This window comes from Cydia splendana, chromosome 16 (assembly GCF_910591565.1).
Source record: "Cydia splendana chromosome 16, ilCydSple1.2, whole genome shotgun sequence".
NCBI lineage: Eukaryota > Metazoa > Arthropoda > Insecta > Lepidoptera > Tortricidae > Cydia > Cydia splendana.
Window position 1 is genome coordinate 10,327,376 of NC_085975.1, and position 16,559 is coordinate 10,343,934.

Genomic DNA, 16,559 nt, shown 5'->3' on the forward strand with positions numbered 1-16,559 from the left:
TAATACGATAATTTATATTCTTCTGCTTTCATAAGTAATAGTTACTGATTTTAAAAAGCGTTTTTCAATTAAAAGACATGTCAAGATCGCTTACCTTCTCTCAAGTTCTTTCTAATGCTAAAAAAAACGAACTATAGGTAATGACTCATTCTAGAAATGGCCTTTTTTAACTGAATATTCATATTTTTGAGCAAAATGGTAATGCTGAAAAAATTTAACAACATGTTTATTCCATGGCATGTACCTTTGATTAATGAGTGATGTCATAGCCTTTGTTGGTAACATATGAGGTTATTAACATACTTAAGTAGCAAGGCTCACTAGATTACCTCCTAAATTTAGTCTAATCATTCAAAGCCTTCTTACACAATGTCAAGTCTTATAGTAGGGGAGCCCACGATGCTAAATCGGGATTTACTCGAGCGTCAAACAGACCTATTGGAATCGAAATATTAGATGATAAGAAGAAAAAAAAGTTATATAATTTTTTTTTCCAGCGAGCCGGAAAGCGTCTACAATTTTTTTTAAATTTCGGGAGGTTGGTGGAGGTTTAAAAAATCGTTAAGCAGTTTGTGGGCTTGGTCGTTTTTGTCCACTTTAATGCTATATTTTTTCTATAACTTAATATAACACTTATTTGTAGGCATTTTCTTAAACTGACAAACACAAGTTTGACGCCTAATTTTTACATTGTAACCGTCAGATTACATTGTAATTAAGGAAATGCGTGCAAATAATTAATAGATTTAGTAATAGCACAATAATAGCGTTAATTTGGACTAATATGAACAAATCCACAATCTGCTTAACAATTTGTTGAACCCCACCAACCTCCCACCAACCAAGGGCTCAACATAGATGGCTAAAAGGGGTAAAGGTAGACTACACGGGGGTAGCAAGATATCATTCATATCTTAATCTGACGCGCTCGAGTAAACACAAAAATCCCCTCTTGGGCTTCCCTACCATTAATTATTATTTGTCATTGACTCCAAATTTATTTATTTATTTTTATGCGAGGTGACTATTTTGATAGGTATGTGTTTATATAAAGAGGACAATAAATAATGTAGGTACTTAGTTATAGAGTAGGTATGGTAAAAATAATTTAAAAACCGGCCAAGTGCGACTCGGACTCGCGCACGAAGGGTTCATGGGTCCAAGGGAGGTCATGGGGGTCATGACAGACATGTCAGGCTTCCATTGGACAAAAATAACTAGAATTTGCCCATGTGACTATAAAGCTGGATCCGCCCTTATACCTAACTACCTCTCCCTACTTCAGTCAAACCATGCCAATCATTCTACACATTCAAAATTAAGGTAATAAGCCGTAACTTTTTACCACATAAATGCTAAACCAACCCATTAAACGTTAGCGTGTGGGTTCTGGCGTGTATCCAACCTCTAGCTAGATGCGTCTGCCGTGACGCTCGTGACGTCAGAGTTGATATTGCACGCTACGCGCGGTGTTGACCTGTGGGCTCTTACAGGCGTACACGCGGTACGCACACTTATGAGCTAGGATTTCTCTGTTGCGTCAGGTGTCTTGCGAAGGGCCAGAATATGTAACTACATTCTTTTGTAATTTTTAATATTATATTTACTGCAAGTTTATACTCCTTTGAATCTGAATCTATTAGATTTGTAATAATTGATATTTGATAATAATCTAAACAAAGTACCATTCCTCAAGCAAAAAGAGAGTTTCATTAAATGGTCCTATGCTAAGGCCACATCGCCGTACAAAATACGGTGCTGAGGTCTTGTGACGTCTACAAAAATGACGTCAGAAGGTACCTTTATTTGGCAATTAGCAGATTGAATTATTCACTCGTCTCTGGCATTAGTTAAGTTGCCGGATTTAAGGCTATAAGTTTATACGTTTAGGTTAATCTAAAGCCTAACATGGCGTAAGTTAATCCTGTCCTCACGTATGTTCTTGCGTAATCACCTGGCCCTTTGCCCAAGTATTGTCGAGGCTTGCCTCAATAACAAAGCCGTTAGCCGTAGACGATTAATAATTCCAGCCATTTGAATGCTAAATTTGCGGTTTAAAATAAACTTTCCGCCCTAGCCCACGAGGTTTACGATTCTATGGTGAGATTAAAACTGAAAATGCGTAGGGAGGTCTTTAGCGTACTTCGGATTGTTCCTAATGAGTCAGTAACTTAAAAGCAGTGGAATCTACATTCATTAATACAGTTTTAGGCTTAGGTTATTTCTAGCCGCCGAAATTGAGTTTTAAAGCTATGCGTGTTGTGTGAAACATCGTTTATGTAGTTTTTTAATAAATCCATGTTGAATTCGTTTGTAAATCAGAGCCGCCGCCGGCGCGCTTCAACAACCGTCGCAAGTCTGTCTTCGCGGAGACCTACGACCCGGAGGAGGATGACTCGGACGAGGGCGCCCCGGTCGTGTTCCCCAAGTCGGACGCGCAGCGCGCGCGGCTCGCCGAGGCGGTGCGGGGGATCCTGCTGTTCCGCTCGCTCGACGCGCAACAGATGCAACAGGTGAGAGACAACATCTAAGTGTCAAGGCAAGTCTGTCTTCGCGGAGACCTACGACCAGGAGGAGGATGACTCGGACGAAGGCGCCCCGGTCGTGTTCCCCAAGTCGGACGTGCAGCGCGCGCGGCTCGCCGAGGCGGTACGGGGGATCCTGCTGTTCCGCTCGCTCGACGCGCAACAGATGCAACAGGTGAGAGACAACATCTAAGTGTCAAGGCAAGTCTGTCTTCGCGGAGACCTACGACTCGGAGGAGGATGACTCGGACGAGGGACCCCCGGTCGTGTTCCCCAAGTCGGACGCGCAGCGCGCGCGGCTCGTGAGACGGAACGGGGGATCCTGCTGTTCCGCTCGCTCGACGCGCAACAGATGCAACAGGTGAGAAACAACATCTAAAATTGTCAAGAGTGCACAAATGCAGGCCATAGGGGCCACACTCACCACAGTGACAATTGCCATCTATTAACAGTAACAATTCGCCGTACATTGATAGTCCAACAACATTGATAGTATATTGACGCTACGTACTGTCGTTACTTATCGACATGTCTTGCGGCCGGTAGTTTAAAACAAATCTCGGTTTCGCAAGTCACGTTCGAGCCCATGCACGTCAGAATCACACAATACCTGATTTGTCCGGGTGTCGCCGTCGACGGATACGTCTGGGAGGACATCATCATCATCACTTATCGACTTAATAGAAATATACAGGAAATTATCAGGTGTTCCTGGTTAGTAGGGTGATTCACTTTTGTATGGAGAAAAAAAAGTTGTAATATTTTTCCTGACTTTGCTCACCAATGGAGCCTCCGCACACTAAAAACTATCTATTTCAATTTTCAAAAGAATCGAATAACGTTTAGAGGTTGCACAAGTTGAAAAGGTAGAGTGAGAACCCCATACATTGCGTGAAAATGAACTATTTACTAAAATGACAAAATATAATGAACTGATACTAAAATCGAATGAGAAAACTGAATTTTGCGTCTAAAACACGATAAAAGCACTTTTCCTTTGGAAACAGGTGGAAAAACTGAAAAATCTTAATTAGAACATTTATCAAGTAACCAAAATCCAAGTTTATTACTAATTTTAAAATTTATTTATATGTAGAAGGTTCAGTATCACACTACTCTCCGCTTTGATGGTAGCCGCTTAAACCATTTTCTACCCTCCGATGTAGAGTCGTTGGTTATTTGAAAAATCTTTGTTGATGTTGTGCAACCTCTAAACGTTGACCTATTTTAATTTCTTTTAACGTATAATATTTTTTTATCAGTTAGAACAAGAATTCGAGCAAAGTCAGATGAAAATCGAAAATTCGGAAAAATGAAACACCCTACTGGTTAGGAACGAATTTAGCCAGAGTCAGAGAAAATGGACGTGTGTCCTGCGATTATTCAGTGTTTTGTAAGTTCTTGGCGTATTACTGTTACGCTAGTGTTCTCGCTACTTATCATTACGTGCACTTTCGATCTGCAGCTGGCCAATTTCAAGAAACAACACTTTAGACCCACACGATTTCGCTAGTCTAGTCTGAGTAATGCTACAGCTTAGTGCTCCGGTTAAAGATCTGTTGAATTGCTTATATTTTTTAAATCAACGATCTTCCCTTCACTTTACATTTAGATTAATCACCTTTGGTATATCTTCTTCTTCTTCTTCCTCGCGTTATCCCGGCATTTTTGCCACGGCTCATGGGAGCCTGGGGTCCGCTTGTCAATGAAACTAAACTTGGCAACTTGTTATATAAATAAAATAAATCATTAATAATAGGTAAATAATAAAATAGGCGCCCGGTTGGAGCCAAATAATACATAACTATTGTACAGAATACCATAAATACACATCGATTGAAAAACGACAAACTACAACACAAAGTCACAAACAAACAACGGTCAACGCCAGGTTCCTCTGCATCGGTAGTCGATTCGGTAGATAAGACGCGGTCAGCTTCCGCCGCGCTGGATGGAATGCGGCGGCAATGGTGGCATCTCTCATCCGGCCTGGCCGGTAGGAATCCTATATTACTGTTAATTACTTAATTGAAATAGCTTTCCGTACAGTTGGTTTCGTCTAACGAAAGCGGACGTCTCGACTATTCTAAACACCGTCACAGCAATATGTCGTGATTGCTAGCAATTTAGCCCGCATCCTACTCACAATAACACATAAACTTATGTCTTACTCATTTCAAGCCATCAGAGAGAGTAAAACGAAAACCAAGATAAAACGCGTAACTCAAGCGATTATGACCTTTCCGTCCTTGCTATTAGAATTATCACGTTCACCATATTCTCATGGTTTTGTTCTATGCGATCAGCTTGGGATTGGAACCTATCCAAATACAACATCGCAAACTGTCGATCTTACTGGGTGGGCAACGTTGTCATTAATTGCTCGTTCGATTTGATGCTACCCATAAAACTCTATAGAAGATAATGCCATCGAGTTTATCTGATCTAATTAAATTAACTCCTTTCTATTCAATGATGACTCAGATGTTTTTGCACTTTGGTCTTTTGATAGAGTTTGCTTTAAACGTAACGCAGGTAAACACAAGAGTAACGTAACTTGGTTTACGTCATACCGGTTTATAGCTGTGTTAAACCTACGAAATACGGTAATTTTGGGATGGGAAACCACATTTTACAAGCTTTTTATTAACTTAGCTTTTTATGTAAGTACCTATGTATCTATATTCTATGTAACTATGTTTGTACGGGTCAAATCTTGCAAGTTAAATTTGATCCACTTCCCGACTTCCAATGAAGTTGAAAATTTGCATACATATGTAAGTCGGGTGACAATGCAATTATGATACCATCGAGCTGATCTGATGGTGGCCATAGGAACTCTGGGATAAAACAACGAAAACGAATTGTGTTTGGGGTTTTTAGAATTGTCTCGATGAGTTTTAGTTGCCTGTGAAAAAAAAATGTGCAGACAGCGATAAAAGCTTGTACTAAAAATGACATTTTTGATAAAAACTTATTTCATTCAACCCTTGTTTATTTAATTGGCCTTTAGGTTAATTAGGTTTGTCCACTGAGCAGGGGACAAGAATCGGAAATTAAAATTTAGAATTTAAACTAGTTACTGTTAAAAAACTACTTTTGGAAAACTGTCGAAAACTTTCAATAAATTATGTACATACTAGTACAACAAGGTTGTGTTATCTGTTAATACTCAATTCTGAAACTACATTTAAGTACAGGCTATTTGTAAAGCACACAACTGTTCTAACAACAGCTGTTTGTTTTTTATATAAAGAGACATAATTAAAATACATGATCGTAAGTAAACATCACCGACTAAGTTAAACAAGAAATCAAAACAAGACGACAATGTGTGCCTTAAAGTTTTTTAATAGGTAATAGCCATTCACTACTGTAAGAACTGCAAGGCGGTTATCACACGAATACCGCGCGCGGTCGTCTCGGTATTTCGCTGCAGCGTACTCGTATTAACCGCACGGATTAACCGCGGACTACAGGTAATCCGCGCAGTTTATTGACACTTCACACAGCACACGGCACAATTTATGTAGCGCCGCGCCGCGACGGGTGTTAATCGGCTTTAGTGGACACTTGGACAGCCGACAGCGGTAAAATACCTACGTGAAACTAAAACACAGCGAAATCAATGGTTTCACTACTGGTGGATTTGTTATTGTGGTCTTTCAGCCAGGACGCAACCGCAGCAGAGTTTATTAGAAGATTGTAGCATATGACCCATTCTGGAAAGTTTTTTACGCTGTAGGCTCTCAGAGTACGACCATTTAGGTTTTAGGGCATGTAGACTTTGTCCATGCTAACTTTGCACTAACTTGGCAGTAAGAATGCAAACGTATCGCTTTACGCTCAATACTTGACGTAGCATTAGGCATGAAAACGAAGGGCTGATTTAGACGGCGCGCGAACCCGCATGCGATTTTAGTTACATTGCGGACTGTTGATTACGTCCAATTCAACCGACCGATCAAAAACCGCAATGTAATGAAACTCGCATGCGAGTTCTCGCATCGTCTAACTGAGCCCAGCGTGATCCGACTCTAGAGTTGTGAAGTATCAACAAAATGACTGACAACGTGTCTTGTTCAGGTCCTCGACGCGATGTTCGAGAAGCGGTCGGAGCCCGGCGAGTACGTGATCAGGCAGGGCGACGACGGCGACAACTTCTACGTGATCGAGAACGGCATGTTCGATGTGCTCGTCAACGGAGAGGATGGCGTCGAGAAGGTAAGGGTCCGTCAAGACTGGTCAAGACAAATCATTTCTTGTATTGTTGTCACTAAAGTAGAACTCGAGCCGTATACCTACTTCGCGGTGATGCACCGCTTCGTGTAATCTACGTCTCAGCTGAGAGTGTGGGTTAGTTCAGTGTTTTTCAACCTTCTTGAAGCGACACTTCGCTATTTGTAGCCCACTGGTATTGCTTGACCTCTTGCGGCTCCCTTATAGAGGCTTTAGGACCACACATTTGGGAGTCACGACTTACAAGTTGAAAAAAACTGGATTACTTTGACAATATGAACTGTAAGTTGGAAGCAATCACTACAGTACTACTCCATCCTAGCCTAGCTGGCTTGCCGTCATTATTTCGGTATTTGTTGTAAGACACATTTTATGCACATTGGAGAATCTTTCAAATCACTGGTAAAAACGACGTGAAAAAAGACTATTAATTTATTGCTAAAATGAACTGAAATATAAAATTTTACGTTTTCTAGTCAGGATTTGAAATTGTTTGGCTGCGTGGTTGTTCGTAATTACTTCCTTATGGCCCGCTGTGACGTAAAACTCAATAATTATAAGCAAACTTAACCTAAAATATGGTATCATTATAGAAACTAAATACTATTCCTCTTAGTCGGGTCTATTGAAAGAATAAGCTTAGTTATAAATTCTCTGTTTTTTATTTATTTTATAAGTTAGTACATATGTATGTTTGTGTCCTATGTTCCACCGTAGCATCGGAACTACTTAACCGGCATAAATGAATAGGGTGTCTTTATAAAACGAGTGACTGAGGGCTCATTTAGACGATGCGAGAACTCGCATGCGAGTTTCATTACATTGCGGTTTTTGATCGGTCGGTTGAATAGGACGTAACCAACAGTCCGCAATGTAATTAAATTCGCATGCAAGTTCGCGAGCCGTCTAAATCAGTCCTTACACTGTACTAAAATTTTTTTAGCCTTCCAAAAAGAGGGAGGATCTGTACGAAAAATCCGTACGCGGGGTATAGTAGTTTGTTGAATATTTATAGTTCTTAAAACATGACCTTCCTAAAAATATTGTATTCATTATTATGTTCGTGCTCTAATTTTAGTGTTTGTAACATAGGCCGGCACCGCCACGTCACAGCCGGCTGCCAAAGATGTTATCTCGTTTATGGTAGAACAGCCGATTTATTTTTATTACTCTCTTTGTATGAAACTACTCCCTATCTCGTTATTTATTTCTGACCCGCCAATGTTATGCTAATCAGAAATTCTATATGCAAGCTCCGTTCCATTGCATTCACATATCACGCAGTTATCAAACGTCACATGATTATTTCAATACATTCCAATCTTTACATACACAGTTTAGTCGATGTTTTGTAGCGTTTTTAGCTTTTCATATGAATTATTAACCTTTTTAGCGTCAATGACGTAAAATCTCATGAAAGACTATGACGTCATTCAGGTTCAGCATAATCCACTGTTAACTAATAGAGGAATAACTTTCACGTACGAAGTTTTCATGTTTCTTGTCAACTTTGACATTATTAAAAGTTTAAAAGAGGAATAACTAATATACAAGGTTACCACGTATTGTACTTTTATTATTCTCTACTCCGTTTACTAACCTTTGATATTTGAAAAGATCAAATCTTCAATCTACAGCTTTAAAGCAAAAATCTTCTGTAAAACATTAGTTTTGCATCTCTTTTCTATATGGCAAAAATACTGACGGAGCCGTACAACGCGATTACAGACTTCGAATTGAATTACATAGGTACATCAGACTTTCATCACTTGTGTTCAACTCTCAAAGGGTTAATAAGTTAAATATAGGATTGAAACTCTAATGCACCCTACCCAAGGCAGCCCTCTATTCTGACATAAGAGCTCTCGCTATTGTTTCGAAGCCCCACACTCGTTTTGGGTCATTGCGCCAACCCGGTTAGTTAGTTTTTTTATCCAACTAAGGCAAAAGGAAGGGTTACGATTTTAGCAGTCCATGTAATAGGTGTATTTGTACCACATGTTTTACATGTCAACACCACAAAGTTGATTTTGATAAACAAGGTGTCTTCATGGACCCATGTGACAAAGGCTACTCTTTAACTGCCAAAAATAGGTGAGGAACTGAGGAATCCGTGGTAGATTTCTAGTTTTACATACATTTTACTTGTTCAATTAAATGCATCCAAAATCCGGCCTTTCATTTACTGCATTTAAAGTTCTCTTTCGATTAAATATTTTTTTGTCATTTTGAATAATTTTCTAGCTAAGTCCTAATTGTATATGACCCTGGATGGCTTTACCTACCGACCTCGTTCAAGCAGAAAATGTCGATCACATTTCCCACTCCATGATCTGTCCTCGAGGCGTGAACTATGTCTTGCTTCATTTCTCACACGACATGCTATTACTACTATATCATACGTTTATAAAACACAGGCATGTTCGCTGTTATGACGTTCTTTATCACAGCGGGTCTATAATGTCTATATTTTACTTTTTTACCATCCCGTTCCTCCTATCGGCAAATCATTAAATCTTTGCGTAGAAACTTGCTTGAATCTTGGAAAAAGTCGAGCAAACTACACACGTACGTACTACGTCAGTAGTTACGGCGTGCAGCCTGGACAATTTCTGAAATACTTGATCAAAGTAGATTCGCACTTCGACTTTGCATTCAAAGAGACGCAAGTATAAGGATCGGAGATAGCATTGGAGTAACGAGTAAAGTAAGAAGCACCTACCATCGAGACTTATTATGCAATATAAGATAATTTAAATATTAGTATTTTAATTTGTTAGCCTTTCAGCACAGTATTGTAACACTTATGGGCAAAGGGCAACCTCTGTTCTTCTCCATATCAGTGTATAGCAGCAAATCATTTAGAATGACTATCTACATTCAAAAACAGCTTTTTTATTTGCTAAGAGTTTAAACAGGCCAACAAAATATATGTAAAAAAAAATTCCCAGACCCTCCTATCCAAAACTCAGCCCTCTAATAATTTCTCATGGGTGTGTACACACTAATCTCCTTATGTTCGCAGGTGGTGCACACATACGAAGGCTCGGGGTCGTTCGGCGAACTGGCGCTGATGTACAACATGCCGCGCGCGGCGTCCGTCCGCGCGCAGACGCCCGGCGCGCTCTGGGCCATGGACCGCCACACCTTCCGCCGCATCCTGCTCAAGAGCGCCTTCAAAAAGCGCAAGCTCTACGAGGAGCTGCTTGACAAAGTGCCCATGCTTAAGGCTCTCCAGGTACGTCACAACTACATGCCTCTGAATGTACGAGTAACGTCTCATGTACGACATGCCACATGGACTCCCGGCGCCCTCTGACCAAGAGACCGCCACACTTTGCCGCATCCTGCTCGAGAGCGCCTTCAAAAAGCGCTAAGTTAATTCAGATAGCAGCACGTGGGAATGTGTTTAAAATCGAAAGTAACTGGGTTACCGTAATGTATTGTTTTAAAATGCATGAATTCCTTGTGCACCTGTTTGAAAAATCTGAACGACTGTCGAGACAGTTTACAAAGGTTCGGCTATCAAGCCGAAGTCGGCTATATCAATAGGTAAAACTTTATCGTTTTTTAAAGAAATATGCCACAACGTTAGCATTGTTGAATGTTTTGAAGCCTTTTTTTTCATACATTTTCACTAGGTTTTTTTGACTAGGGTAGGTAATAAAATTTACAAAGGTGTGTTCCTGTTCAGTTAGCAAAATACGAAATGATATCTTCCATATCTTCATTTATTTTCCTTTTATTATAAAAGAGCACGTAATAAAACCTTCCAATAAAATAAATTGGCAAGCATTAAACTAATTCGCAGTATTTAACGACTAATAAACGTCCATATAGAAAATACCGGCCCCAATACAATTACGTATCTATAAACGGCATAATTGATCGGGTCGCTTTACGAACGCGCGGCTATCGTGTTTCAAAGGATCGCTTCATAACAGCTTCTTGCTCTTGCGACAACACTTTAAATTACACCTTAAGTCATTACCGATAAGGTATACTTTAAAAGAAGCTGTGATTAAACTTAAGCTGTTTCTAAAAGAAATGGTTCAATTGCAACCGCGCGCCGCTTGCCCCAAGGAAATTATATTGTTTTTGTATCATTGACATAATCTACTACGGATAATCGCGAACGCTGCGAGTGTGACGTCGCATGATTGTGCCGTGACATGATAAATGCGAGTACTGATAGTAAAAAACGTCAATTTCTTATTCATCTTGGTGTTTTCCAGTTGAATTTTCAGCGAACGATTCTTAAGTTAACGCGGGTCCGTTCAAGTTTTTGGTCCGTGGCAAATAAGCATGATAGTAAGCGGTCACCGGCGCCTATGGACGCCTGCAACTCCAGGGGTGTTACATGTGCGTTGCCGACCCTTTGAAAACCTAATCCCAATTATTGATATGGAATAGTGGACACTAGTTTTTGTGGAACTGACTGCCTTAAACCTTACCTAAACCTTAAAATTAGCCTTCTAAATTATATCATTAGCCGAAATTCTGCCATTAGTTCCAATGAGACACCAAACATATTTTAGAACCATTTCGACAACAAGACTTTCGATGAAATAAACTGCACTCAAATCCGTTTGGGATATACGATGCCACAAGCAAATACACATATAAAACTTATAACACTCTTCTTTTGCGTTCGGGATTAAAAAAAACACAAGGCAATAATTGTTTGCCAAATCTGTTGGCAAGAAGATAGCAACATTTTAGTAGGTCTGCTTTGTAATATGACTTCGCAACAGCTAGAGCGTTAAGACGAAAGCGGAGGACCCGCGTGAAATCGCCTTTTCATACAAACATAGTCCTCATTTTCCTCTCTGGATATTAACATTATTCAAAATATTTTGACACAATTAGTTGTATATCAACCATAGCTATGCCCTACGTTTGTTTTTTTTTTCGATTTTTTAATTATTATAAAAGTTAGTTAGCATTTGAATTTTTCTATGGAATCTGTTTTTCGCTCCTAATTTTTACAATGATCAAAAAATCGAAAAATATCAAACGTAGGGCATAGCTATGGTAAATATACATGATAACTATTATGTAAAAATATTCTCCACAATGTCAATATCCAGAGAGGAAAATGCGGACTACGTTTGTATGGAGAAGCGTCCGTCGTCTTTCCTCTTAAAATTCCATTTATTTCTGTTCTACGACTAAGGTTATGGTCTAAATAAGGTCTCATATATATTTTTAACATTCTGTGAGAACGCTGTATTTTACTCAAAGGAATGTAATGTCATATTATTAATGGCGCCGTAAATCTAGGAGTTCAGATATAAGCGCTTAATGGCTGAATTTACTCCGCAATAGCTATAGAAGATCTAGCAGATGTGAAATAGGATAAACAAGAGTGATATTCGTCGCGTTCACATTTTGCTGAGGAAAATATAAATAAGACTTCAAATGGAATAATAAAACAAGATATTTACGATAATACATATAATTTGATGCATAAGTTTATTGTTGTTATTGACAATATACGGTTTATACGCTAGAATCTAGAATATCTAGATAGTAAATCGGCAATCCGTGTGTTGCCCGTCTGGTATAGCCTGAGCATGTCATGTATTTCGAGCGCTTCATTGTTCAAAATATTATTGCAGGCGACTTTAATATAACTAACACCAGCTGTGTTTGGGAACCAAGGTTCCATTTTTAGTTTTAATCGTTTTACGATGTATTTGTACAATGTCACTTGAGATTAAGAAGGTCAGTAGATTTTTGCAGAAATTGTGAGTGATTACATGGAGTAAGAATTAATACATGATCCATAAAAGTAGAGAGCGGTATAATGTAAAAACCCCAGCGGTCTAAAACTAACTCGAATATCGTCGCTTATGTTTAACTATGATTTGAAATGACGCAGTTTTAAGATCAAATATTTTCATAAATTAAACGCGCACGAAGGGTTCCGTACCATTACGCAAAAAACGGGAAATAAATCACGTTTGTTGTATGGGAGCACCACTTAAATATTTATTTTATTCTGTTAATATTTGTTGTTATAGCGGCAAAAGAAATACATGATTTTTTTTAACTGTCTAGCTATCACGGTTCATGAGATACAGCCTGGTGACAGACAGACAGACGGACGGCGGAGTCTTAGTAATAGGGTCCCGTTTTTACCCTTTTGGGTACGGAACCCTGAAAAACGTAAGACAAAACTGAAAAGGACAATAATGTCCTATTATATTATGTGTATTACATACTCCCATAGTTGGATGGTATTACTAAACCGTAAAAGAAGTTATTATGAAGCTCGATTTCAACCAGCTGGTTACTTCGACTAGAAATTAGGGCACGTGCGTATAAAGAATACATAAAGTTAAAAGTAAGCAAACACAACTTCGCCCCTCGTACTACGTGCAGCATAGCCGGGATATTTGTATTCTTTTTATTGTGACCGCGGTTATTAATTATTTACAGAGCGATGACCCGAGTACGCACACCAAGTGTCATTTTACAGGCTTTTATGTAAATTCACATGTTCATGTGGGTCATGTCATGTGGTTAGATAGAATTTTTTTAGTAAAAATCATACAATATATCTCCTACTAAATGACTACCGTAATCTCCAGACAGAAGGTAGTACTTACAGTTTATACATGATGTCAACTAACATTATATTAATAAAAAAATGTGACTTCATTGAGTTAGCGTTCATACGTTACAATCGCCTCGATTTTGGGTAAATCTAGGTAAGTAGGAGTAGGACCTAAGTAATTAAAATTGGAAAATAAATCCGACTGATTTTTGTTTAATTTTCGAACTTTAATTTGGATTATAATCTGATATCATTTTAACAACTGTCCGACCCCTATTACATAGGTATATCGAAATAATTAAACTAAGGGCCACCAAAGTTACCGGCGGGCGGGCCGTACTGCCCTCCTAAGCTAAAAGGACGTATTTTCAATGAAAATTTATTGCAAATACCGCTTTTTAGCTTAGGGCGGTTAATTTCTTCAACCGCTACTCGAACTTCAGCCATAAACGTAAAGGAGATTAGTTAAACCGGGGCACGAGCTTCGCGCGAGACTGGACTACAAAAAAACCATTCATGTATGAAGATTTCCTCCGAGGGGTGGTTACCCTACTCCAACTATTAACCTTAGGCTTAGTCCACACGGCACGTTTATCATTGTTTATCTAATACCTTTAAACGAGCAATTCTTGTTAATATATATCTTTCGGGGATCTCGGAACCGGCTCTAACGATTTCGATGAAATTTGCTATATAGGGGTTTTCAGGGCCGAAAAATCGGTCTAGCTAGGTCTTATCTTGGGAAAACGCGCATTGTGTTTTTATGTTTTCCGAGCAAAGCTCGGTCTCCCAGATATTATGATAAAAGTTTGGCTATAAATACAAGACCGTTTGTTAAAGTCCTACTGCGTCTGCTCGTTATTTTTACGAAACGAAACGGTCGTACAACTTCTTGCTGTTTGGCTGTACTTCATTGAAACAAAACCATTATGGTGGAGGAAACATTCGGATACGGAACATTGATGTCAAAAGTTTATGTATGGACGAAATGCTTGCTCAAGTTTATCTATAAACCTTTTTAAACCGATTGTAACAAATAATTCTATAGTAGCGTTATTTGGCTATGTTTATGAGATAACCCCCACTCGAAAACTTTAGATTCCCTTCTTCGTCAGTGGGAAATAACGGTACTAACTACGCCGTGTGAACTGTGAACCCACTTTAGCGAAGATACGCTGAACGGGATTGTAACGAGGTTTACTTTAGTCGCACGTGTGGTTATATTTATGAGGTATCTTTAAATTACTCTCAACAAACTGTACTCTGATACCCTCCTTACTACGTCAGACGAATAGAAAGGCACTGCCGTGTGAAGCTAGCCTTATCAAACTAACGTTGAACGGGAATGGGCGTTTGCTACAAGGTTTACTTTAGTCGCACGTGTGGTTATCTTTGAGGTATCTTTAAATTATGCTCAACAAACTATACACTAACCCTCCCTACTTCGTCAGACGAATAGAAAGGCACTGCCGTGTGAAGCTAGCCTTATCAAACTAACGCTGAGCGGGGATGGGCGTTTGCTACAAGGTTTGCTTTAGTCGTACGTGTGGTTATATTTATGAGGTATCTTTAAATTATGCTCAACAAACTATACACTAACCCTCCCTACTTCGTCAGACGAATAGAAAGGCACTGCCGTGTGAAGCTAGCCTTATCAAACTAACGCTGAGCGGGGATGGGCGTTTGCTACAAGGTTTGCTTTAGTCGTACGTGTGGTTATATTTATGAGGTATCTTTAAATTACTCTCAACAAACTGTACTCTGATACCCTCCTTACTACGTCAGACGAATAGGAAGGCACTGCCGTGTGAAGCTAGCCTTATCAAACTAACGTTGAACGGGAATGGGCGTTTGCTACAAGGTTTACTTTAGTCGCACGTGTGGTTATGTTTGAGGTATCTTTAAATTACGCTCAACAAACTATACCCTAACCCTCCCTACTTCGTCAGACGGATAGTAAGGCACTGCCGTGTGAAGCCAGCCTTATCAAACTAACGCTGAAGCGCTGAACGGGAATGTGCGTTTGCAAAAAGGTTTACTTTAGTCGTACGAGTGGTTATGTTTGAGGTATCTTTAAATTACGCTCAACAGACTGAACCCTCCCTACTTCATCAGACGGATAGCAAAACGCACTGCCGTCAAAGATTTCAAAAGTAAAGATAGGTCCGTTCATATAAGTCCGACCGAACATTCTCGTTTGGTGTGCCTCGGTGGAATGCTTGCCAGCCCTATGAAACTAAGGGCTGATTCAGACGATGCGAGAACTCGCATGCGAGTTTCATACCATTGCGGGTTTTGATCGGTCGGTTGAATTGGACGTAACCAACAGTCCGCAATGTAACTAAAATCGCATGCGAGTTCGCGCGCCGTCTAAATCAGCCCTAAGGCTGAAAATGGGCGTTTGTAACAAGGTTTACTTTAGTCGTACGTGTGTTATGTCTATGACGTATCTTTTAAACTGACTTTGACCCAAATCTTCAATTAGCTAATTTGCATGCATGTAGTTTACACTTTACACGTTTGTGGTTTTACTACTTTTTACTAAGTAAGGTGGTTTCCTATAGATAAATTAAAATGTTTCACAGGGATCATGGCATTATTTTTACGGAAATATACCAATATAAAAACAAAATCAACCAAGTTTTTGTGTATCTATAAAAGTACACATAATAGACCAAAGTAGCCTAACAAAAAAAATAAAAAAAATAAAAATAAAATGCGTTCTCATACAAACATCATAGTAACAAATAGTTTTATTGACGTACCGAGCTGATTTGATTGGTTAGTACGCAACTTTTTCTACTAATCCGATTTCTATTCCCAAATAGATGCGCATCACGGATGGAAAACCCATAACAACGTCATGTGATAGTACATTACGAAAGCGCGGATTAAATATGTCATAAGGCACTCTATAAAAGTGTGTATTCATTAATCATTGATATAACATTACAAAAGACATTTCGGGTAGACCGATGTTTATCACGTCACCCCGTTATCACTTGATTCTGATTTACACTAAGATTATTTCATTGATAAGAATTGTTACCACGTTTTTAATGTAACCGAACTCCTATCAGGTGCGTGATGTTTTTATGCCCTGATTTAATAACTGTTTTGTTTGCATAGATACGTAATTACTCGATCCGATTCTTGTGGGAATATCTTTACATGTGCATAAATGCATCTATCTATAGGTCTTCAAAGTCTATAAATTTCCAACCGCATCGAGA

At 39.2% G+C, this 16,559-nt stretch overlaps 1 protein-coding gene across 1 annotated transcript in view; it reads left to right on the top strand.

The window, feature by feature from the left end:
• LOC134798259 (cAMP-dependent protein kinase type II regulatory subunit) overlaps positions 1 to 16,559 on the top strand; it is a 31,445-nt gene that overhangs the window by 2,463 nt on the left and 12,423 nt on the right. The window contains exons 2-4 of the mRNA XM_063770649.1: positions 2,323 to 2,513; positions 6,612 to 6,749; positions 9,790 to 10,002. Coding sequence (XP_063626719.1) covers positions 2,323 to 2,513; positions 6,612 to 6,749; positions 9,790 to 10,002 — 542 coding nt within the window. The remainder of the gene's footprint in view (positions 1 to 2,322; positions 2,514 to 6,611; positions 6,750 to 9,789; positions 10,003 to 16,559) is intronic.